A 25,319-nucleotide genomic window follows, 5' to 3' on the forward strand; every position below is an offset into this window, starting at 1 on the left:
TAATTATTTTAAAATATACAGAGCATTTTCCTGATCTGGACCAGGACCATGCAGTTTTAGCTTGACCAAAGAATGGGCCCCCTGATATAAACATTAGTCTCTAACTTTATTGTATAGAGAAAAAATAACTGCTTTTAAATTATTCCTGGTGTTCAAATAGTACTTTTCCACTGAATTTGATGGCAAAACCACTTTTGACTTGAAGCTTCAGTCAAGGGTGTTCAACACACACAGCCTAATTATTAGTTTATGTCGAGTCACCTATGACACAGTATCAGAAAATTAGAAAAAGAAAGAAAATCAGGCCAGGCAACTGTGACCATTTCAATGAGAACAAAACTATTTCATTTTTAAATTTATCAAATATAGTATGCCTCTAATCTGCCCAACAAAAGTTGGTTGTAGAAAACAAATAATGTGTATTTTACAGCTCTTTGGATTGTCTAGTAGCAAATGCATATATTTTATGAGCACATCCTGAACATCATAAAATATTTTAGCAAATGTAATTTTTAAAATTAATATGAGTAAAATAAAAAGCCATATTGCAGAAAAGTGTCATATCTATTTCTATAACTGTTGATCTTACAAAATTAGAAAAAGTCTAGAAATTTAATGTAAGCTGTCTCTGTGGCATATTTGTCTAACCGAATGAGGTCAATTTTTATTGAATCAGATGTACTATTCTTAATGTATATATTAAAATGAAGATCAATGCAAAAATATTCCACCTTCAAATTCCTTATAGTTACCTGTATAGTGTATTTTGGTTTAACCCAGAAGCACTTTAAGAAAAGTGGGTTTAACTAAATGAACTTTTATTGACCAAAATGATTTGGGATGTGTTTAGGCTAATGTTTAATTTGGATCAAGTTATTCTTTTTATCAAGTTCTGCAGCCTTGATTGGATTGATGCTTTGCACATCAATCATGGTGGGAGGGGTGTGTGGCAATGAAATAGCTTTTAGCATTGATTAGCCTCTACACTGTTCTGCCATACCATTTCGCATATATGCACACTTGTAGAATTCATAGTGATCTCTTGCTAGATTTTACTGTTTTCATCCAGATGCTATTTTTATTTTCCTTTCTTATTAAATGGCACCTTTTGCAGGTTTTCTATTTTAGGGAAAGGTAATCTAGCAGATGTTGCTGTTGTAGTAGCCTCTGTTCTTTAATATGTAACTTGAATGGGACATACCAACCCAACATAGGTCTCACTGAAAGTAAGAACAGGTGTGCAGTGGTAGTGTTTGTTAGATGGTTCCTAGCAAGTGTTTTTGACAGAAAACTGTAACTCTTGCCATCAGTCACAGTAAATTGCTGCTGCTAATTGGTATACACAGTTCTGAGCTGGACTGAACAATGATTGGACTTAGTATAAAATAGCTTCATATATTGCTTGTTTGATTCCTTTTGCATTAGCCAACTGTTTTCCTTCTGGGAAAGAGAATGCTTTGCCTGTTAGCTTTGCACACTTGTTAAAAACTGGAACCACAGAGTGCAAGATGGACAGTGTAATCATGGACAGCGATCATTGTTTAATGAATGATCAATAATTTGTTTAATTAATGATTAAAAACAAAGGTGTGACAGTTGCAGCCTTACTAAATATCTTGAAAATATGTGTTTTTCTTAAGGGATATTTATTTGAATGGAAATAACATAAGCCAAAAGCATAGGTAGTGTGTTTTAGATGCAAGGATCTGGGTATATGGGTATATGCTGGCCACCTCAAAAGTCCTTTTGAGTTGGTTCATGATTCTATTGTCTCCAAAGCTAAACTTCTTGCATATACTAAAACTCTGCATAGTGGCCTGGAATGTAGCATTTCATCTTTGACTAAAGAGGAAGGAGTGGAGAAAAAAATGTATTTATGGTAATAATGGCTTCTGCCTTTCTTTTTACCATGAGGCAGCCAATAACCAAAGAAAGAGTGAGCGAGTGTTGTATTTTCAACAGGTTGAATTTAAAATGTGAAAGCTGGGCTAGATTTTATTGCTTGCAATAGTATGATTTTGCCCACCATGTTTTAAATACATCTTCAGGTAACCATTTGCCTTATAGGTGTATTTCATTATTAAGAATAAAATTAATATTTGACTAGAATATATTGCTGTCCATCACCTAGAGTATATAGTGTACTTTGTGTCTTTTACAGGCCAGTCTTATGCTGATTTACTCAGGAGTAAGTTTCACTGTCTTTATTGAGACTTATTTCCAAGTAAGAGTATATAGGATTGTAGTTTTAGGCACTTTATTGTGGACCTATCATGGAATAGGTTAATTCTTAATTACTTGCGTAATGTCATAAATACTTACAGGCATTCTATAGGGGTACTGCTGCCTATGGATAAAGATATGTACCCTAATCAGGAAGTTATATTTTGTCCATGTATAAGCTAATAAAAAGCATTTATGTTTCAAAGGATGTGTATCATATATATACATATATCTTATATAGCGCCTATGATATATTATACATTATTCATTTAAAAAATATCATTGTCCTTGAGGCCCTACCTCAAATTTTGTATTATGTGTACAAATGCAATTTATTGTATTATATATTTGGCTATTATATTCTGATGTTACAAATTAGAATTTATCCTCTAATCTATAAGGTCAGGAAAGAAAAAAAAAGAAATTAAATAAATGTCTAATGTTTAAAAATAATAATGATTGTGACTGTATTGAATGCTTCAAAGCATATTCCTTTCATTTTTCTCTCTCTGTGACTATTTATGAAGTAAAATTCACGTTTTGTTGAAAAATATGAGTGGTCACCAAGTAGTGAAAATAAATTCCTCAGTGCTTTCAAAGGAAAAATAATAATACACAGATGCAGAACCAAATGTCAATTAGATGGTTAGAGTCCTAATGATTGGAATACACTGTAGCACATGAAATAATTAATTACTTACCAAAGAACATATTGGATTTGTTTAAATCCATTTATTACATTAATTCAATCATGTACAAGATTAAATGGAAGTAGAAAAAGAAAAGGTTGGGATAATTTATTTCCTTAACGGAGATAAAAAGACAGAGTCCAGAGTGCAAAAGGTATTTTTTTAGAGTATATCCCATTGAACTCAGCAGTTCTCATGCTTGAACAACTATTCTTAGATTTGTGCTAAAAATGCATAGTTCAGTTGGCCAGTGTGTCAAAACTGGATTACATGCAAGTCAGAGCAAAGCAATTGAAACACCCATTCACTTGCATGGAAGAATCTTAAGCCTTTAGCTATTTTTCCCCCCAGAAATATTATTGGATTTAAAGTGGCCTGAACAATCCATACATCTAACCGCAGTTCCCTTACATATAGAGTTTCAGGAATGTTTCTAGCTGAAAGATAAAGAAAATTCCTGCCTGCCTAGATTAGTATTTGTAATGCAAAGACAAGAACTATATAGTAATTATATCCATTTCTGGAGTTGGCAATGATAAATGTTGAAGTACCAATGCTTCTGACAAACCATCTCTAAGATCTAAATTGACAAAATGACATTTAATCGCAAGACCACAGCATGGCACAGAAAAATAATCAGGCTAAGCATACCAAAGGGAAACCTTTCCATTATATTACAGTTGTGAAGTTAAGAGCCAAACCACAAATTACATTTGAACTGTACGACTAACTCAAAATGTTGTTTCTTTTTGTAAAAGCAGCTATAGGGAATTGGGGCAGTGTGTACTATGTCATATCAATTACAGGTTAAGGTGTAAATCCATTGGGGCTTTTGACAGGACAATAATATTTGTTCCCTTCTCTTTCCAGACCAGAACCCCAATCCAAATTAAACATCAGCTTCTATAAAACACAGCAGAGCTAAGATGCAGTTCACCTGAAGTGAAAGGTTTAGGCCAGCATTCCCTGGTGCAAGGGAGGGGGAGGGGGGAAAGAGGGGATGGTTTTGTGTGTGGGACAGGCACATGTGTGCATGTGCACAGCTTCATATGTGTGAGCAGTGGGTGTGCATGCCCGTCCCTTGCGTGACTGGGGCTGCGAGTGCTAGTGCAGCTGTGAGTGAAAGTGGGTCTGCAAGCTGGTGTTTGGTGTTCACGTGAGTGGAGCTGCACATGTGTATGCATGCACTGGCCTGCCAGCTATGCAGCCCGGTTGCAAATAGGCCATGGCCTGGTACTGGGCCATGGCCCACAGGTTGGGATCCCCTGGTTTAGGCAATTGTTTATATATATATAAGACAAAATTGGGACTGACACTGCTACCTCTAACTGACAAGGCAATTTGTGAGTTTTATATTGGGTTGATGCCGGCCCGTGGGCCGGTTGCATTATGTGGAGGCTGCGCCCACCCCAGCTCCGGCAATGTGAAAAAAGTTGTGATACGTCACGACACGTCATGTGAATGCGGCGAGTTTGACACCCATGGGATGTCTTAAAGACTGCAGCTTCCAACACTTTCATCTGTGCCTAATCAAGTGAGCATTCTAGTCTCTTTCTACAGTTTAAAGGCACTTTTGGCCTAAATCTACAAGATAATAACTTCAGAGAAGAATATGTACACCTGTACAACATATACAATTCTGAAGAGTAGCTTATAGAGAGGAGGAAATTATGATGTAACCTGGAGAAACACAGAGAGAGAGCAAAGTAAAAATGTTTAACTGCTGTCAAGAAGATTGGAAACCACTTCTTTATAATACTCAATTTCCATCCCTCTTTCTCCTTTTCTTTTTTTCTTTTTCTACTTTATTCTTCGGTATTTACTATTTTTATTACCTTTAGTTTCTCTTATAGTTTTTACTTTATTAAAATTTCTTTAATACTTTTTCGATGAGGTGTACAATTATCAAAACTATTTTTATTCCATGAGTTGCATTCATTTAAACTCATAAAATCTCTCCCTTTTCTAGTCTACTTAAATAATTCCAGAAATATGAATTTTATTTTAAAAAGCACCATCAATTTCACCAGATATATGATATTATCCTAAAAATCAACATAGTGAATTCTAAAAACATACAATATAAACATACAATATATTCCCTTGATCTGTTTTGCTCTGGCTCCTGGCACAGGTTTGCCACCAAAAGGGATTGGCCATCTCATGGTTTAATTTTTGCTGGAAAAGAGACACAGTTAGAGAATAATGCAGGCTGTTTTTATTTCTCCTCCTTTTATAATATTCTCATGACACTTCGCTGTTCTGGAAGATCTCCAAAGAACTCAAGTAGCGCTGAAGTGAGGAAGAGAGAAGAAAAGTAGGACAAAATTCTTCCAGCAGGAATCTCTAATGGAAGCTTCAAACCAGGCATTTTATTAGGAACTGAGAGGTAAGCAAGGAAGGAACATATTATAGAAGTCTCTTCAAAAGAACCACTTATTCCAGTTCTAGTCCCTTTGAGCCTCCTTTAAAACACATCCATAGGGATCCAGGTTGACTATATCCAGATGTATTCAGGGCTCTGCCACATATTTGGCATGGGTCCGGGTTATTTACGGGAGTACCTTTTGCCGGTGTTAACTTCCCATCGTCCTGTGCGCTCCCACAGAGAGGGCCTCCTCAGGGTGCCATCAGTCAGGGAATGTCGACTGGCGGCCCCCAGGGGGAGAGCATTCTCTGCGGGCGCGCCTGCCCTCTGGAATCAGCTCTCTGTTGAGCTCCGGATGGCTCCTGACCTTCGCTCTTTCCGCCGCGACCTGAAGACTTGGCTATTTGAACTTGCCGCCCTGGACTGAGGGACTGGGATTTTAGATCTTAAATTTTTAAATTTTTAAATTTTAGAATGTGTTTTATTGTTTAGGGCTATTTGGTTTAATTTCATTTTAATTTTTGTATATTATGTGTTGTTCATAGTGTTTAATTGCCCTGTACAATGCCCCGAGACCCTTGGGAGAGGGGCGGTATATAAATACAAATAAATAAATAAATAAATAAATAAATAAATAAATAAATAAATAAATAAATAAATAAATAAATAAATATTTGCCTGTCCATACGTATATATGGAGAAATGCAAGTAAATTTACATATCTTTTCTGGCTAATAGTTGAATGGAGACATTTTTCAGTTAATGAATGCCTGCTTGCTTGACCCCCTCTTCCTGTTTCTCTAAGTCCACCCTTAAGCACACCTCCATTCTTTCACAAAGTAATTTTTCTCTCTATTACACTTTCAAACTTCCCATGCTGGCAGGCTGGCAGTTCTCCATGTGGGCTTCTTTATCCAAATCATGTTACCATTCTGCTGTGATGGGATCCCAGCAGGTAAGAAGTAAGGAGTGCCAGGTGTCTCCTCAAATGAAAGCATACACTTTAATTTGGCAGGAGGAAGAAGCAAGATGCTATCTTTTTGAAAGCAATTTTTCCCATTAGAAACACCACTGGTGCTGGGATACATCACAGATGCTTAAAATTGCAAGCCACTGGATACAACAGCATATACTCAGTGAAAATACACAGTGTACAGGACTGTCCCTTCACCTAGAAAAACCTTATAGAACATATAAAGAACTATTGGGAAACTATGAAGCAGAAGCAAGTGCTTTGTTGCTGCATGGCAGACTAGACCTTTTCAGCTTTTCCTCAACATCACTGATCTTTTTATTTCTTTAATCCCATTTATATCCCACCCTTCTCCGAAGACTCAGGGCGGCTTACAATCTAAAGCACAAATCAATGTGCTTAGCTTGTCCTTAGCCTTGCAGTCCAAGGGACTCACAGTAGTCTTCTCCAGCACCATAGTTCAAAGGCTTCAATTCTTTGGCGCTCAGCCTTTCTTATGGTCCAACTTTCACTGCCATACATTGCAACTGGGAAGACCATAGCCTTGACTATACGCACTTTTGTTGACAGGGTGATGTCTCTGATATATATATATATATATATATATATATATATATATATATATATATATATATATATATATATATATATATATATATATATGTGTGTGTGTGTGTGTGTGTGTGTGTGTGTGTGTGTGTGTGTGTGTGTGTGTGTGTGTGTGTATTTTGCACCTATAATTTTGGAACTAAGTTTCAAAATCAAGACATAAAATAATTTTCTGCCTGTTTTTTTATCTGAAGACTTGTAAAGTTCTTTCATCAGATAATTGGCATACAACATTGGACAGTGCCTGTCTTATTTCTGCTCAGTTTAGGAAATCACTTTTTGCATTTTAATGATACTTTTCAGGAATATTTCCTGGTCTCACATTCTCAGTTCATTTCCCAGTTATTTTTATTTTTATTTATTTGTTTGTTTATTTTATTTATTTATTATTTTGACTTCTATACCGACCTATTTCTGTAGGACTCAGGGCAGTTTACAGGGCAATTAAAACCATACAATACAAAAGTTAAAATAAATTTAAAACAAGTAATTAAATTTAAGCCCAAAAATTAAAACTTTAAAACCTAATTAAAAACCCCTCAGTCTAAGCCAGACAGCTCAAAGAGCCAGGTTTTAAGGTCCCGGCAGAACGAACGGAGGTCGGGTGCAGTCCTAAGTCCATAGGAAGTTGGTTCCAAAGGGCAGGCGCACCCACAGAAAAGGCCCTCTCTCTGGGAGTCACCCGCCGGCAGTCCTTCACCGGAGGTACCCTAAGAAGGCCCTGCGGAAGCGCACAGGACGATGGGGAGTTGATGCCGGCAGCAGGTGTTCCCTCAAATAATCAGGACCCAAGCCATTTAGGGCTTTATAGGTCATCACCAGCACCTTGAATCTCACCCGGAGGGAAGCCAATGCAGCTCGCGGAGAAGAGGCGTTACATGGGAGTATCGGGAAACTCCCATCACAACTCACGCGGCTGCATTCTGCACCAGGTGAAGCCTCCGAGTGGTCCTCAAGGGCAGCCCCATGTAGAGAGCATTGCAGTAGTCTAGCCGGGAGGTCACGAGCGCATGGATGACTGTGCGTAGGGCATCTTGGTCCAGATAGAGCTGCAACTGGCGCACCAGGCGAACCTGGGCAAAAGCCCGCCTGGCCACGGCTCCTATAAGATCTTCAAAACTGAGCCGTGAATCCAGGAGGACGCCCAAGTTGCGAGCCCTATCAACGGGGGGGTAACACCTCACCCCCCATCATTAACGATGGAACAAACTGGTTAACCCGAGATGCCGGTATGCACAGCCACTCAGTCTTGGCAAGATTGAGACGAAGCCTGTTTCTCCCCATCCAAACCCGGACCGCCTCCAGGCAACAGGACATCACGTTGAGGGCATCACTGGGTTGGTTCGGGGTGGAAAGAAAAAGTTGGGTATCATCAACATACTGATGATACCCCACCCCGAAACCACGAATGAGCTCGCCCAGCGGCTTCATATAGATGTTGAACAAGAGGGGAGAGAGGACCGACCCCTGAGGAACTCCACAAACGAGAGGCCTCGGGGCGGATCTCTGCCCTCCCGTCAACACCAACTGCGAACGGCCCAGGAGATAGGAGGAGAACCACTGTAAAACAGTGCCTCCCACTCCCAGCCCACTGAGATGCCGCAGTAGGATACCATGGTCGATGGTATCAAAAGCCGCTGAGAGGTCTAATAGGACTAGGACAGAGGAACACCCCCTGTCCCGAGCCCGCCAGAGATCATTCGCCAGCGTGACCAATGCCGTCTCGTGCTGTACCCGGGCCTGAAACCCGATTGGTATGGGTCAAGATAATCAGTTTCCTCCAGGAACAGAGGAAGCTGATGTGCCACCACACTCTCAACAACCTTTGCCAAAAAGCGAAGGTTGGAGACTGGACGATAGTTGTTCAGAATTGCTGGGTCCAGGACAGGCTTCTTGAGAAGGGGCCTCACCACCGCCTCCTTCAAGGCAGCGGGGAATACACCCTCCCTCAGAGAAGCAGTTATTACTGCCTGGAACCAGCCTCGTGTCTCCTCCCGGGCCACATAAACCAGCCAGGAGGGGCACGGGTCCAATAAACAAGTGGTGGAGCTCAGTCTCCTCATGATCCTGTCCACATCATCGGGGGACACAGGATCGAACTCAGTCCAGATAACATGCTCAAGTCCGCTTGATTCCTCCGCGTCAGACTCTGCCCAGTCAGAGTCCAGACCGGCCCGGATCTGAGCAATTTTGTCCGCCAGATGATGACTGAACTCCTTGGCCCGCCCCTGTAAGGGCTCCTCCCTCATCTCCTGATTAAGGAGGCGGCCGGGCGATTTTCTAAACAGGGCGGCCGGGCGATTTTCTGCGGACGCGATGAGGGCAGCAAAGTAATTAGACTTTGCCATCCTCATCGCCGCGAGATAAGACCTTGTAAAGGTTCTTAGTCATAATTGTTCAGATTCAGACCGGCTGGACCTCCAACTGCTCTCTAGACCCCGTCTCTGATGCTTCATCTCCCAGAGCTCCACAGAAAACCATGGGGCCCAACGGGATCTGCGCTGGGTCAGGGGTCGCAAGGGTACAACACGGTAGAATGCATCGGCGGCAGCCCTTTCCCAAACATCCGCCAAGGCAACGACCGGGCTGTGAGTGAGGGACATAGGTAAAGACCCAAGCACCATATGGAACCGTTCCGGGTCCATTAGGCACCTGGGGTGGAACCACCTGGTCGGCTCCGCAGCCCAGCAGTGGGGGGTGGCATAGCAGAAGACCAGCCGCAGGAGATAGTGATCGGACCATGACAGGGGGACAATAGTTTGCAAACCCCCTTCCAGATCATCCAACCACTGTCCAGATAAGAAAACCAGGTCAAGACTGTGACCCCCCATGAGTTGGGCCTTGAATTACTTGGGTCAGGTCCATGGCTGTCATGGAAGCCATGAACTCCCGAGCTACCTCTGACGAACCTCCCAGGGAAGGCAGGTTGAAGTCATCCAGAACTATGAGCCTGGGAAACTCCACTGACAACCCTGAGAGGGTGTCGAGCAGCCCGGGCAGGGCCGTTGCCACACAGCTGGGTGCCAGGTATGTTAGCAACAGGCCCAACTGAGCCCGAGGGCTGCATCTCAGGATGAGGGACTCACTCCCGCCTATAACCGACTAAAAAACATACCAGGGGCCTCTTAATACGTTTCCACCAGAGGCCCCTGTCTAAGCCCAACCACCTCTCGGGGTCCCAACAATTGGGCCTGGCCTTAAGGGAAGTAAGGGACATAGCGGCAGGTCGTACCCAGGAGGGAGGAACCCCCCTGAGAGCATACAAATCAGTGCTTGAGTAGTGCAAACGGGTCATATTAAAATCCACACAGGGCCATGCAACCAAATGAATAGTCAGATGTTAATGATTAAGTCCAGAGCATGTATCAGTCTGCAAGTTCAGCTCGACTCTCACCCGAGCCTATCAAGGTAGAGAAGCCACAGCCGCCCTCTCACCGCCGCAGGGCATCCCACCTGAGATGGACGAAATGCGGACCACTGGGAGGACCCATCCCACTGATCTCTCACATCAGTGGGTGGTTTATGACCAATCCAGACCGTTCTCTCACCACGGTCGAAACCCAGGACATACCGGACAATCAATAGGGAGTCACAGGAGCAGGGACATATGATCGTATCAGACCCAGCTCTGGCCTCTAATTGGGCATTAAAGGCAACTCCTGCATACCATAAGCTTGTCCACCAGCTGATCCAGGGGGCAAAAACCAGGCCGTGACAGATCTTAGAGCCACTGTAATTTCAAGCAGACCGAGGCCTCTACGTAGGGCTGAACTGTGGCCGATCTTCAGGCTGTCAGGTCACTACTGCCACTTCGACCCAGACACCCACCAGTGAAAAACGTCAAGACAAAGCCATAGACGATTTTCAAGGCGCCAGGTCACCATCGCCACTTTTTGAAGCAAAACGCCGGCTTCCATGTCACAAAAGCCCTGCTAGCCAGTCCAAACCACCAGGGCCGATCGCGGCCGATACTCCGGCCTCTAGGCCGCCATCATCGCCACAACAGCTCCCACCAGCCAAGCAAAGCAAAGCACCAGGAACAGGCCACTCATGCTTTCCAAGCCACCGGGTCGCCGAAGCCCCTTCAACAAGCGGAGGGCGTCCATAACGTAAAAAGCGCCCGACGATAAGTCCAAGGTGGCAGGGCCAACCCCGGCCAATCTCTGGGCCGGTAGGTCACTGCTGCCATCCGGGGGGAGGGGGGGCTCCGCGCTGCTAGAAAATGGCGCCTGCCAGCTGTGTTTGCTCCCGACTCCCAGTCAGATTTTTCCAAGTTGTTGGGTCGCCACCACCCCTCCGAACAGGCAGAGGGCATCCATGGTGGAAAGAACGCCTGACGGTAAGTCCAAGGCGGCAGGGCAAAACCCCGGGCGATGTCCAGGCCGGTAGGCCCCCGCCGCCATCCGGGGGGAGAAGGGGGGTTCAGCGCCACCAAAAACGGTGCCAGCCAGCTGTCTCTGCTCCCGACTCCCCATCAGGTTGCCATGCCGTGCCGTACCCCGATTGGGCCTCCCCGACTACCTCATTTGGAGCCCGTTGCGGAGCGCACAAAACTCAAACTGCAGCCGCCGCCATTTTGGAAGAAAAAAAAATTGGTATAGCTGCCTATATCAAATACCTGAGTCTGGACAGATTACAGCAATTAAAACCAAAATAAAAAACAAAAGACAATGTTAAAAAGACAATAAGAGCTATATAAAAAAGCATACAACACAATCCACAGCTGAGGTATTAAAAAACCTCGAACTACAATCAACAAAACAACTGGTAGGCTCTACCACATGTCCAAATCCCCAAAAGTAGTAATGAAACTATGTTTTAAGGCCTTTTGGGTAGAATTTGAGCCAACCTGATCTCTCTGGAGATAATGCCCAAAGGATGGGCACAACAACAGAAAACACTCTCTTCCAGGGCCCTGCCAGATGGCATTCCCTAACAGGACTCAGAGAAGACCTCTCCTGATGGACCTAACGGGACAGGTAGATGCAACTCGAAAGAGACAATTCCTCAAATAGTCTAGTCCAGGGGTAGGCAACCTTGGCTCTTTTATGACTCGTGGACTTTAACTCCCAGAATTCCTGAGCCTGGCTTGCTCAGGAATTCTGGGAGTTGAAGTCCACGAGTCATAAAAGAGCCAAGGTTGCCTACCCCAGGTCTAGTCTTATACATTATTAAAGGACATCCACAACTGTTCAGCATGCTTAGGTAAAGAGAAATGTGAAGATCTCGAATCTTGAAACAAATATCAACTGGGTAAAGCCAGCCAAGCCTTAACAAAAGCAAGAGAAGAGTAGAAATATTATCTTAAGATTTCCGACCAATCTTTATTTTCCACAGGCAATCAGAAACAAATCTATGCTTCACCTTCTCAGTAAGATCCATAAATGTTACGTATATTGTATGGACTATAGTAAATAGTATTAATAGATTGTGTTGGTTTAAAAAATGATGAGGGGGTAATCAGTAAATCATGGTAATATATTAATCATACTAATTTTAATAACAGGAAATATCTTAATGATTTACATAGTGAAATCTCGTTAGCAATGCTTGTGGTGTTAATTCCAAAGAATTTCCATATTTGAAAACTACTATATAGTATCCAATTTTTCCCAGTTTAACAAACAAGGATTATGATGCATAATCTGTTCCCAGGTAGCTAAGAAATACCTTAATGAAATATATTGATTTTATTTTATTTTTCAGTGTAAGAATAAAGCAATATACAATTATCTGAGGGAACACCTGCTGCCGGCATCAAGCTCCCTTCGTCCCGTGCACTCCCACAGGGAGGGCCTTCTCAGGATACTGCCGGTTAGGGAATGCCGGCGGGTTATTCCTGTTGTGATTCAGGGTCAGCCTGTGGGTTCGGCAGTTGGGTCGGATGATTCAGAGGAGGAGGAGGGGGGTGTTGGAGAGGTTGCTGAGGGTGTTGGAGAGCTTGCTGATGAGAGCCCTCAGCCAGGCCCCTCCCACCTGGTTACGACGCAGACCCAGCTGTGTGAGCCTGACAGCGTGGATGAAGATGACCCACAGCTGGCCCTGTTCAAGGACGCCCGACGCAGGAGGCAGTCAATCAGGAGTAAACAGAGGAAGGCAATGGGGCACCTCGGAAGGAGGCAGAGAGAAGCCACGCCCTGAACTGTTTAAAAGGGGAATGCGTGGGAGGGCTGGTTTGCTGAAGGCAACTGTTTGAATAGCTCCTGTTTCATGGTTCGTGTCTTGTTTTTGCTCTGTTTGCTTTTGTGTTCATAAATTTGGCAGGCTTAGTTCCAGCCTCTTGCCTTCTTGTAAAGGGGTTGTCCCTGCCTTATCTGCAGGGCCGGTAGTAGGCTGGTACAGAACAATTCCCAGGGGAAGAGCGTTCTCTGTGGGCGCGCCGGCCCTATGGAACCAGCTCCCCATGGAACTTAGGACTGCCCCCGACCTTCGCTCATTCCGCAGGGACCTGAAAACCTGGCTCTTTGAGCTGTCTGACTCAGGCTGAGGGGTTTTAATTTTTATTAGGCTTTAGTTTTAAATTTCGGGGACTTTATTTAATTAATTGTTTTAATCTGATTTTAATTTTTGTATGTTTGTTTTAATCTTCCCTGTACACCGGCCTGAGTCCTCTGGGAATAGGGCGGTATATAAATTTAATAAAATAAATAAAAAATAAATAGTTATCTCCTATTCTTTCTGCAATGCATTCAGCAAGGGTTAAACTACACATGAGATTATCCAACATTTGTTTTCACGGACCCACTTTCCCCACCCACCCCCCATGTGAATCACGTACAATCATAAAGAAGACAAATAACAGATTGATGAGTCACAGATGAAAATATCTGTCTGCAATATATAAGATTATTTTTTTTTCCAGGAACAACAACTGAGAGGGATTCACAGGCAGCATGAAGGTGACCTACACTGAAATGATTAGTGAGAACCGAGAAGTTAAAAATGTTACCCAAGCCAAAAAAAAAAGGAAAGAAAAGTAACATACAGTACATATGATTCCTTCAAATACTCCTTATCTTAGCAACAGCTAGCTTTTGAGACTTTCTTTTTTATCTTAGCAGGCCTGATATACCTCACGGGCATATCACAATTGCAATCTGCAACATGCTAAAACCTTCTTTTGCCTATTTGGCTTTTTCCTCTGAGCGATGACTGACAGCACTGAAATAGGCCCACAGAGTTAGCCATCTTTTCCCGAGATCACGTAGCAGTTGTGTGAAGAAAGCCATAATACCAAGAAAAGATGCCGCTCCTTTAAGAAATTGCCAACAGATGCAGATAGCCTTTGGGACCATCAACTATCCGGATGGTGCCCGACCTTCGCTCCTTCCGGCGCGATCTGAAGACTCATTTGTTCGAACAAGCCGGCCTGGCCTGATGGGGGATGGGTTGGGATTTTATTGTTGTTGTAAATATTTTTACCTATTGTTTTAGCCTGGGCAGTTGTTTAATTCTCTTTTAACTTTTGTATCTTTGTATTTTTATATGTTTGCCCTGTTCACCGCCCTGAGTCCTTCGGGAGAAGGGCGGTATACAAATAAAATTATTATTATTATTATTATTATTATTATTATTATTATTATTATTATTATTATTATTATTATTATTATTATTATTATTATTATCCCAAAAGTGCTTTTTTCTAGAGGCAACTGGGCTTTGTTTTTTCCTTGAAGACATTTCTCTACTCATCCAAGAACACTGGGCGCTATCTAACAAAATGAAATTCAATGGTTGAAAAAAAAAGTAAGGTTTTACATTTAGGCAAGAAAAACCAAATATACAGGTATAGTACAGGGCTGTGGTGGCGAACCTATGGCATGCATGCCACAGGTGGCATGCAGAGCCCTCTCTGTGGGCACGTGTGCTGTCACCAGAGTCCTAGGCCTTCAGCTGGGTTTTATAAAACCTTTTCGCTTTAGGCCTCTACAACCCTGTGCAAAAAAAAAAAAGGTTCAATCAATCAATTTCAACTTCTTGCGGGGAAAAAAAAGATCTCGCAAAGTTGGAATTGATAGATTGAACTTTTTAGTCCCACCCAGTCTGCTGTTACCACTGCAGCCACGCCCACCCAGCACCTGATGATACATAAGTGGGTTTTGGGTTGCAGTTTGGGCACTCGGTCTCTAAAAGGTTCACCATCACTGGTATAGGTGGTACCTTGCTCAATAGTAGCAACTGTGAGAGGGATCTCGGAGTCCTAGTGGACAATCACTTACATATGAGCCAGCAGTGTGCTGCAGCTGCCAAAAAAGCCAACACAGTGCTAGGCTGCATTAACAGAGAGATAGAATCAAGATCATGTGACTTATTAATACCACTTTACAATGCCTTGGTAAGGCCACACTTGGAATACTGCATCCAGTTTTGGTCACCACGATGTAAAAAAGATGTCGAGACTCTAGAAAGAGTACAGAGAAGAGCAATAAAGATGATCAGGGGACTGGAGGCTAAAACATATAAGGAACGGTTGCTGGAATTGGGTATGTGTAGTTCAATGAAGAGAAGGACTAGGGGTGACATGATAGCAGTGTTCCAATATCTCAGGGGCTACCACAAAGAAGAGGGAGTCAAGCTATTCTCCAAAGCACCTGAAGGCAGGACAAGAAGCAACGGATGGAAACTTATCAAGGAAAGAAGCAACCTAGAACTAAGGAGAAACTTCCTGACAGGTAGAACAATTAATCAGTGGAACAACCTGCCTCCAGAAGCTGTGAATGCTTCAACACTGGAAGTTTTTAAGAAGAGACTGGAGAGCCATTTGTCTGAAATGGTATAGGGTTTCCTGCCTGAGCGGGGGGGTTGGACTAGATGACCTCCAAAGGTCCCTTCCAACTTTTTATTTTTATTATTATTACTATTATTACTATTATTACTATTATTATTATTATTATTATTATTATTATTATTATTATTATTATTATTATTATTAATCTTCTTCTAGAACTAAAGAAGCTTCTTGGATGAGAAGTGAAACATCTTCAAGGGAAAAAAAAGTCCAATTACCTCTAGAAAAAAGCACCTTTGGGAAAACCATGACCTGGATGAATGAGAATCTCCATAGACACAACTCTACCCTTAAGCAAAGTGATTGCTACATGAAACTACAATTGGGCTTAATGATATACATCAGCTTTCTTTTGCTTTACAGACCTGCAAGGGTCATAAATATGAGGATTGGGTTGCAAAACTACTTTTTCATCATGGAACTGTGAATGGTCTCTTAACATGGACTCTATACTACATAAGGGCCCAGTGCATTCTATAGCATCTCTCCCCACTCAGCTCTGACTCAGAACGCTGCATAATTTTGCTGTATAGTGAGGATTTGAATCTAGTCCAATATTCCAGTACTGAGTAGTGGGCTTGTCACTAATATCAGCACAATCAGATTAATTTTTATATACATGCTATATTATATTTGATTAAACATTTTTGGCTGCCTACAGAGGTCTGCTTATCGGTTGATTTAGAAATCCATTTAATTAAAGAAAAGAAATAAAAATGTATTTTACCTTATTTAAGTGAAAGGCTATAACTCACTGGTAGTACACACATTTTAAATTTAAAAGGTTCCATGATCCTTGGCTAGCGCTAACTGAGATACAGTTCAATGGCCTGATCTGATATTGAGCAGGGGAAGATTGTAGCTCAGTACCTTTGTACTTAAAAAATCCAGATGGCTACTAGGTGGCAGCAAAATTAGACTTTTCTTTATGTCTTTCATGCCATGTAGTGGGTCTCTAGATTTCTGCAGTCCACATCTGATAGACTTTCTGTAGCTCAATGTTTAAACTCATATTTTACAGGAAAAAGATCCCAGATTCCATTTTGGATAACTTTAAAAAGGCTCTGAGGCTGGAGAATAACTTCCAATTCAGTGGTTATGTTATGTGGCAGAAATAAATGGCCTGATTTGTTACATGGCATCCTCCTATGCTACAAATTCTTTTGGAGTTTCTTTTTACACATTTATCTTAGCACTATGTCTCTGGATCCACTGCAGATAAATTTTAGAGACAATCACATGTGAGCTGCTGCCAGTTAGTCCTGATAAAATGCAAATTAGAAAACATTTGACAGTTGGCAAGAAGAAGGTTGTCACCTTTTTGGAACAGACAATCATGAGACATTCAAATGGATGCAACTTTCAACACCAGGGCATTTGATAAGGCAATTCTAAGCAGAGATAGGAATTAGGATAGTCTGCAATTCTGGTAAATGAGGCACTCAAGGAGCTTAAAAATGGTTCCTTGGTTGAGATCTTCCTCTGAAAGCTGATCTTACCAAAAGTCTGCTTTTAGATTGGGTAGACCAGGATTCTTCTAACTTGGCCCTTTTATGACTTGTGGACTTCAGCTCCCAGAATTCCTCAGCCAGGCATGCTGGCTGAGGAATTTGGGAGTTGAAGTCCACAAGTCATAAAAGGGCCATGTTTGAAGACCCCAGGGATAGATCAAATGCAAGTGGATTTGCCTTGACTTTGCAATGCATATTCTCTCTTGAGGTCCCATGTCTTCTTGACTGGCAAGGCTCTGTGCTCTTTTAGCACCTGTATTCTCTGCAGGAAGATGAGGTTAGCAGGTTGTTCCTGATATACAGTATTTTCACTAACTGCAGGCCTATTTCAACTGGCTTTTCCCCCTTTCTTTTCTGTTTTGTAATCTCTTCTGAATTTTTCCTCTGCTGTTTTAATCACTAAACTAATAATTTAAAACATTAAAAATTAAAAACCTCCTGGAAGCATTGTTGTTGTTGAATGGCTGCATCAAAATTCTTAGAAAAAAAATCCAGCCTTAAAAAAAGATAACTAATTCCTTTAAAATCAGAGATGCATCAGTACTAAGAGCATTAGCTGGGAAACCTTCAGAAAACATTTAACACATTTTAGCCAACACAGTTTCACCTTCTGGTTTCTATAATTTTTCCCCCAGAGTCATGGACAATGATTTTAATAGATTCATAAACTTTTGTTATGCTCTACTCGTATCTTGGGTTTTCATGATCCTTGATATAGTTGTCTCTTTATTTATATATTTCACTTATTTGTCTTCCTGCATTGGACTGATGTGTCAGTTTTAGTTGGGGTTGCCAAGCCAATTACTGAAAATAAAACTGTGGTGCACAATTTGAATATAAGCCATTTTATTTTTAAATCCCAAACTTCTTAAGAATTTGAAAACTAGGAAAAACCTGACTGTTTTATCCCTAAACAGTCCTTGTGATGAATCAACTGCTATTAATATGATGCAAGCTTAGGTCTTCAGGAAGATCCTCACATCCTAGCTAATTACTAATCTGACAAATTATCCTTCTTATTCACTATCATATCTTCTTGATCTACTATGAATCATAAAAAAGTGTGATTGTGTTTGCAAGACACAGCCAGCATGTCGCAAATTAACCTAGTGTTCTGGAGAGTCCTTATGCTGGGTTTCTCCGGTCTGGGGCTAAGATCAAGCGTTCAGACATGTTGCAAGAAGGATGCCAGCTCTCTTGCAGGTGAGATAAGCCTGCCCTAGGAATTTCAGGTCCAGCTGATTTTCAGAGTGGCAGGGATCCCATTCTCTTGGGCATCAGAGCATTTCAGCATGTGGGAAGCATTCTTGGGTGGGGCCAAGGGACAGAGTTATCCCAGCCCTAGCTTGCTACTTGGGAGGGAACTGGCAGGCTGAAGTAGTTAATAAATAATAATAACAATAATAATAATAATAATAATAATAATAATAATAATAATAATAATAATAATAATAATAATAATAATAATAATAAAAATAAAAAACAACCTTTATTGTCAAAGTACAACATGTGTACATTGAGATTAGCTGAGCCTCCCCCTGTGCTCTCTCCCCCCAACACACAGTGACAACAAACCCTCCATCCCACCACACTATGTGAACTCTTCATGCTGGGGGGGAATTTGTGTGAGAAGCCCATGACTTTAAAATAGCAGTGGGAACGAAACAGCAAGGAAGGCACTGAAGAACCTTACGTGGTAGGGAGAACCAAGTGAATTACAGGCGTCTCTCTCTCTCTGCTGCTCCTGAATCTCCTTCCCAGGGTGTAGAAGTACCCCCAGAGTGGGGTGGGCACCGTGGCCCGAGAGAAAAAAAGGCGTCTTAGCGCTCCGCTCTCTTCCCCACCCCTTTATCTCTGCCTCCTTATCACCCAGACGGAGGGCAGCGACAAGTTGGTCAGATGCCTGGATAGCAGCCTCCCTCCCCCCGTTCACTTGCTCAGTTCTTTCCGAGATGCTTTTACCTCCCTCTTTTGGGGCGGGGGGCGGGGGTGGTTTAAGACCGATCCATTAAGATCCAAGAGGGGGATCCGGCACCCAACCGGCGAGCTCGCGGGCCCGCCTCTCCTCCCCGGCAAGCCAAGGCAACTGAAGGCGGCAGGGGCGTCGACGCGACCAAGCCGAACAAAGATTGCACATCAAACTGGGCGTGAGCTGCGGAGCCCCACGGGAAAGGGCCGTCTGAGCCCCGGCATCATCCCCACGGAAAGCACGTGGGCTCTTCCAGGGCAGCAGATCTGACCGCTGCTAGTGCTTGAGCTGCTGTCTCTCTCTCTCTCTCTCTCTCTTGCTGCTGCTGCTGCCGCTGCTGCTCAGAGCAGCGGCCAAACAAGCGCTTCAAGTTTGAAGGCTCTGATGCTCGAAAGCGAACTGGAGCCAGGCTTTGCCGTGCGGGGTCTCCACGGAGCATACAGCGTGATCAGCCCCGATGGATGTCATGGTAGGCGTTTGGGTTTGCCTGGCAGCGGCCAGAACAGGTAAGAGCCGAGAAAAGGGTGCGGGAAATCTCCACCCCTGCTTCGCACGCCTCGGAGATGGGGGGGTGGTGGCGGTGGGGAGGAGAGGAATGGGAAACCTTGCAAAGAGGCATTTTCGTACCGGCGGGGGAGGCTGCTCCAGGGAAAACACTGGAGTAGCAATCGGGGTCTTTAATGCAAAGACAATAGGTAGCCGGGTATACGGTGGTGTGTGTGTGTGTGGGGGGGGGAGGATCCGCTCACCTCCTTTCTTTTCTTTGGCTATGCCCTCCTCTCTCTCTCTCTCTCTCTCTCTCTCTCTCTCTCTCTCTCTCTCTCCCTCTCCCTCTCCCTCTCCCTCTCCCTCTCCCTCTCCCTCTCCCCCCCCTCTCTCTCTCTCTCCCCCCCCTCCCCGCTTTCTCTACAAAGTAGGGTCGTAGAGCCGCTGTTGCGCTCCCCCGCGAGTTCGCGAGGCAACGTGGGGGCTGCGTGTTCGTGATGGGTAGGCAAAGGGATCGAGGGAGGGGGGTGCGGGGGGAAAGGGGTGGAGCGTTTTATATTTGGACAACCCCCCCCCCAATAAACTGCCGATGGTTTAGCGTCGCTTAGAAAAGTGGGGACCCGGTAGTGCTGGGGGAGGGGGGAGGGAGGGATGGTGACAGCAAAAGGGGGCGCCGAGAGCGGCCGAAGGATCAGGCGGAGTGGCTTCAGAGGTGTGAGGGGGGGGGACTCGGCGCACCGCCCCAGAGCCCCTCCGCGCTCTCGTCCTTGGGAACTCGGAAACTTTGCCTCGTAATGGCAGAGGCTCTGGGAGGGCCGGGCAAAACCCCACCCCGGCACGGAGCGGGATTAAGAAGCCCCGCTCAAGAAAGGGAGCCAGCGGGGAAGGCGGAGCGTGCTTGGATGCAAACCCACTCGGATCTGCCACATGGCCCCTGCTTTCCCCCTTAAACCCGGACTCCGGGCTTTTCTTTCTTTCTTTCTTTTTCTTTCTTTCTTTCTTTCTCTTTCTTTTCCAATGACCGAGTCTAAGAGGCACCAGGCCAGCGGCAGCCGAGGTTTGATCTTCCTCTCCCGCTGTCGGTGGGGCCCGCAGGTGAAGATTACCTGTCAGTGGGCAAATCACATCCTCGGGGACGCGGGGGGGGGGGGGAGAGGGAGGATCAAAAGCCGGAGAGCGTTCCTTTCTACACCCCGAACATCAAGAGAAGGTTATGCCGGAGAAGAAGCAAAGTGCCAGCTTCTTTGTACGGCGCTGCCACTCTTTTTATTGTCTTCGCCCAGCCCGCTAACAAGCAGCTGCCTCGGCGTTCTTCCGACAGAAAAGAGGGCTGTTCCCGGAGGAGGGGAGATCTGTGGAAGAATGGGAGGCCGGGTGTGTGTGTGGGGGTGGGTGGGATACAAGACCGGCTGGAGATCTGGGGAATCGGATGCAGGGATGGCCCTTCATTCAAATGGCCTTCCGCGGGAGCGCGGGTGGAGACTCACACCCATCCCTCGAGGGAAACCTGGTGCTAGCGCTTCAGGGAACGGCGTGGTTTGACAATACAGACGTGGGTAGCGCAGATCCGACTCTTGCTTTACGATATTTTCATCCCCTTAGCTTCAGCTGGGGGAGGGGAAAGGAGGGAGATAGGCTTCCAAGATGACTATCTTCCATTGGCTTTTCTTTTCTTTTCTTTTTCGCTCTCCAAAAAAAAAACACCATTGTTTCCTTCAAGAAAAAAATAATAATCTAAAGTTTAGAACACTTCTCCAGTTTTCTGGGATTTTTTTTTAACAGAAGATAAAAAGGAATTTACCAACTTGGTGGGGAGGGGGGATACCCCTCATCCTTCACTTGTCAGAGAGAAAAAAAAAGCACATGAAAGAAGAAACAGAGGGGAAATAAAACCTCTTTGTTGCTTTTGGCCAAGTTGTTTTTAACCAAGACCAAAGGAATAAATTTCCTGAGTCCTTTAGCGGACCATTTATTTTCCCCAGTGTTACCCTCTGAAATATTTACTTGGTAGAGTTCTCTAAGGCATAAAATCACTATATTCCTTCTTCTCTGTTCCTATCCCAACTGTCTTATTATAGATGAATTTCATTTTTCCCTGACTGTCTTCTAGAAGGTGTGGCTGACATTGTAAACAAATACATTAGAAAGAAGAAGAATCTCTGCTAGTGTAAACAACTAGCTGCTTTTTGGGGCAACAAGATGCAGTTCAAGTGAATGGGTGCACATGAGTTGCTTTAGTTGTGTCTTTCTCAAACATTTGCAGCTTTCAGTAATTAAAAGACTCTGGTTTTAGTTTTTACGCAATATGGCTTTCACATGTGCAAATAAATAAGCCTGGGGGAAAAAAATCAGAAAATATTTAACCAAAACAAATGAGCTAAAAATCAACAATCTTGCTGTTTACTGAAAATATGTGTGCTAGTGAGGTGTTTGTCTTTAAGTTTGTTTATATTTGTTTATTTTTCTTAAAAGGGTACTTAGCTTTAGGTGATTTTTGAGGGAAGTGTATTTACAGATTTCCTTCACACACTAGATTATTGCTTCTGAATCTACAGTGTAGCTCTATAGGCTCCAGTACTTACTAAGCTGTGTTAAAGATAACTGTTTTTAACATCCTAGAATAAAGCACTTTTTAAAGGAACAGGCTGGTACTCTTACCGAGGTATATTGCAGAGCACAAAATCTTCACCAACTAATTTAGCACTTATACAGCAGAAATGTACATTATATTTTACACCCCAAACTATAGAACTGGAGGAGAAATTATTTTCTATTCTTCTATACTTAAATCTATGGTCAAGTATTTATTATTCATATCTGCAACTATATTCCAATCACCACACAGGAAAACTAGCTGTGATCTTGGTGGCTCTCATTGCTTTTCAAATGAATCAAATGGAGTTGCCGTAGCTTACTTGTTTTTTATAGTGAGAAGTGAAAGATTGCAAAACTGTTAAATATTAAAAAGTATTTAAGAAGTTGGACTCTGTAAGAAAAACCTTTTTTTGGTCAAAATTCAATTGCGGTTAGGTGGTCTGCAACTAGTATTCATTTTAGTGAAATGAGCTAAAGGACACCAATAGCAGTGCTTCGCTTGGAATGAATTTGCATGTCCTTTGATGAATAAGTCACCCCTTCAACTTGTTCCTGAGTTTTGCAAATTGGACCTAATTAGCAATCATGTCCTAATTCTGAAGACTGAATGGGAAAATGTTGCCTGGCTGGTATAGTTAGATGAAATATTTCTCATTCATAAAATCACTACCTAAGTTTAAATTGGTGGGTTTGAACCTTACAAGAGGATCTAAATTTGGAAAGAAGTTTCATTAAACTGTTCAGTAGTGTATTTTGCCAAAGAATAGTGAATTCTAGTGTGTTTAAAGTGCGTTTATACCAAATTCTCTATTCACAAGTTTTATATGCTGTATTTGAAAACTGATCTATAGCTTTAAGATACAAAGTTGCGTATAAATTGAGTCAAAACCTTTTCATGACAGTCATGTTCCATGTCAACAAATGGTTGATAAAAGACATTAAGATAAAGCATTTCTAAAGCGTATACCACACAAATAGGTTATTTTCTGGCTTTGCTTCTTGCTGATATTGGGAACTACCTTGCTCAGTCTTATGATAGCTTCTAAGGCTTTGACCATGAATTAGTCTTGCTCTTTTTCCAAAATTAAATTAATCAGATTGCACTGAAGAAGAAAGGGAAAGTCAGGATGTGGACTCTTGGGGATCCTATAGCTGTAATTTTTAGAGCAAATCATTTTCCATTTAACTGCTCCTTTTGATTTATAAGAAGAAAAATGAGTTTAGTCATCTATTTATTCTACTGGATGCAGATGAAATAGCCATATATGTTTCTGCTTAAGATTTGATAAGAGGCTTTAAAGCTTCAAGAAAGAAAGAAGATGTGGCCGTACAACTGAAGCTGCGGTGTTGTGTTGATTAATTATTAACCAACACAATCATCTAGGGATTGATCTAGATGCTCTCCTAGGTCACTTCCAAACCTTATATTCTATGATTTTATGATTACTTTAACCTCACTGCCCAAATTGTTTATTTGTGCGTATGCGCGTGCACGCGTGCGCGCGCACACACACACACACACACACACACACACACCCCATAGTATCAAAAGCCAGCAGAAGAGGAATGAGTATGAAAGAATCCCAGACTGAGTATCCATGGTCAGCAGAAGAGCTAAATCTTGAGTTGACTAAGGATGTTCCTTATAATTGGAGAAAATCACAGGGTCTTGATTACATTCCTATAATTTTGTAGACTTCACATAGTTCTTTTAAATGTTGCAATTTCCTTGAAGCAGATTAAACTTTATGTAGGGAGATATATAGACAACAGTTAAAGCAGTCTTCCCACTATAGTTAATTTGCATATTGAATGGTAATTACAAAACAGATCTTATAGAAACCTCCTGAGATTTCTTTTTAAATGGTTGGAATGATCTTCCCTCGCTATTTCTCACTATGTCCCTTACAACCTGACTATTTCCTCGGATTTGGCAAAAGAGGAAATTGTCCTCTTTTACTGTTAATTCTACCGAAAGGGAGCTTCATTGACTGACAGAAGAAAATGATGTTACCTAGAGATTTTAAGCAGTGGATACCACAATTGGGAGACTATGACTGGAGTTACATTTAAGGAGCTTACCATGTTCATATCCTAAACATAAATACAGCACAGAAGTGGTGATTTTAGTTTAGTTTAGTTTATTAATATTTCTATACCGCCCTTCTCCCGAAGGACTCAGGGCGGTGTACAGGGCAAGAATAAAACATAAAGTTACAAAAATTAAAAAGTTATTAAATACATGCCCATAAAAACAATAAATACATTAATAAAACCCCCAATAAAATGATAATAAAAACCCCAGCAATCCCACCCTCAGGCCAGGCCGGCTTGTTCGAACAGGTATGTTTTCAGATCGCGGCGAAAGGAGCGAAGATCCGGCGCCGTCCGGAGCTCAACCGGTAGCTGGTTCCATAGCTCCGGAGCGCCCACAGAGAAAGATCTCCCCCTGGGGGCCACCAGTCTACATTCTCTGACCAGTGGCACCCTGAGGAGTCCCTCTCTGTGGGAACGCACAGGGCGAAGGGAAGTTGACGCCGGCAGCAGGTGTTCCCTAAGGTACTCCGGCCCCCTGCCATGTAGGGCTTTAAATACCATAACTAGTACCTTGAATCTCACCCGGAAGACAACTGGCAGCCAATGCAGCTCACGGAGCAGAGGTGTGACATGGGAGTATCGGGAAACTCCCAACACAACTCTCGCGGCTGCATTCTGTGCCAGTTGGAGCTTCCGGGTGGTCCTCAAGGGCAGCCCCATGTAGAGAGCGTTGCAGTAGTCTAGTCGTGAGGTCACGAGCGCGTGAGTGACCGTGCATAGATCATCCCGGCTTAGATAGGGCCGCAACTGGCGCACCAGGCGAACCTGGGCGAAAGCCCCCCTAGTCACAGCTCCTATATGGTCTTCCAGGGTGAGCCGTGAATCTAGGAGGACTCCCAAGTTGCGAGCCCTATCTACGGGGGGTAATATTTCACCCCCCATAACGAGAGGTGGAATGTCCGAATAAACCCGGGATGAAGGTATGCAAAGCCACTCGGTCTTGTCAGGGTTGAGTTGTAGTCTGTTCCTCCCCATCCAGACCCGAACCGCCTCCAGGCAACGGGACATCAC

At 43.2% G+C, this 25,319-nt stretch overlaps 1 protein-coding gene across 1 annotated transcript in view; it reads left to right on the forward strand.

Moving 5' to 3' along the window:
* Window positions 1-19,587: 19,587 nt before the first annotated feature.
* The window catches only part of NELL1 (neural EGFL like 1), a gene marked incomplete at both ends in the record, with an annotated part of 595,597 nt that continues 589,865 nt past the window's right edge, over window positions 19,588-25,319 (forward strand). The window contains one exon of the mRNA XM_081332330.1: window positions 19,588-19,636. Within this exon, the coding sequence (XP_081188456.1) occupies window positions 19,588-19,636 (49 nt within the window). The remainder of the gene's footprint in view (window positions 19,637-25,319) is intronic.

This window comes from Vipera berus (genome assembly GCF_964194415.1).
Source record: "Vipera berus genome assembly, chromosome: 1".
Classification (NCBI taxonomy): Eukaryota; Metazoa; Chordata; class Lepidosauria; order Squamata; family Viperidae; genus Vipera; species Vipera berus.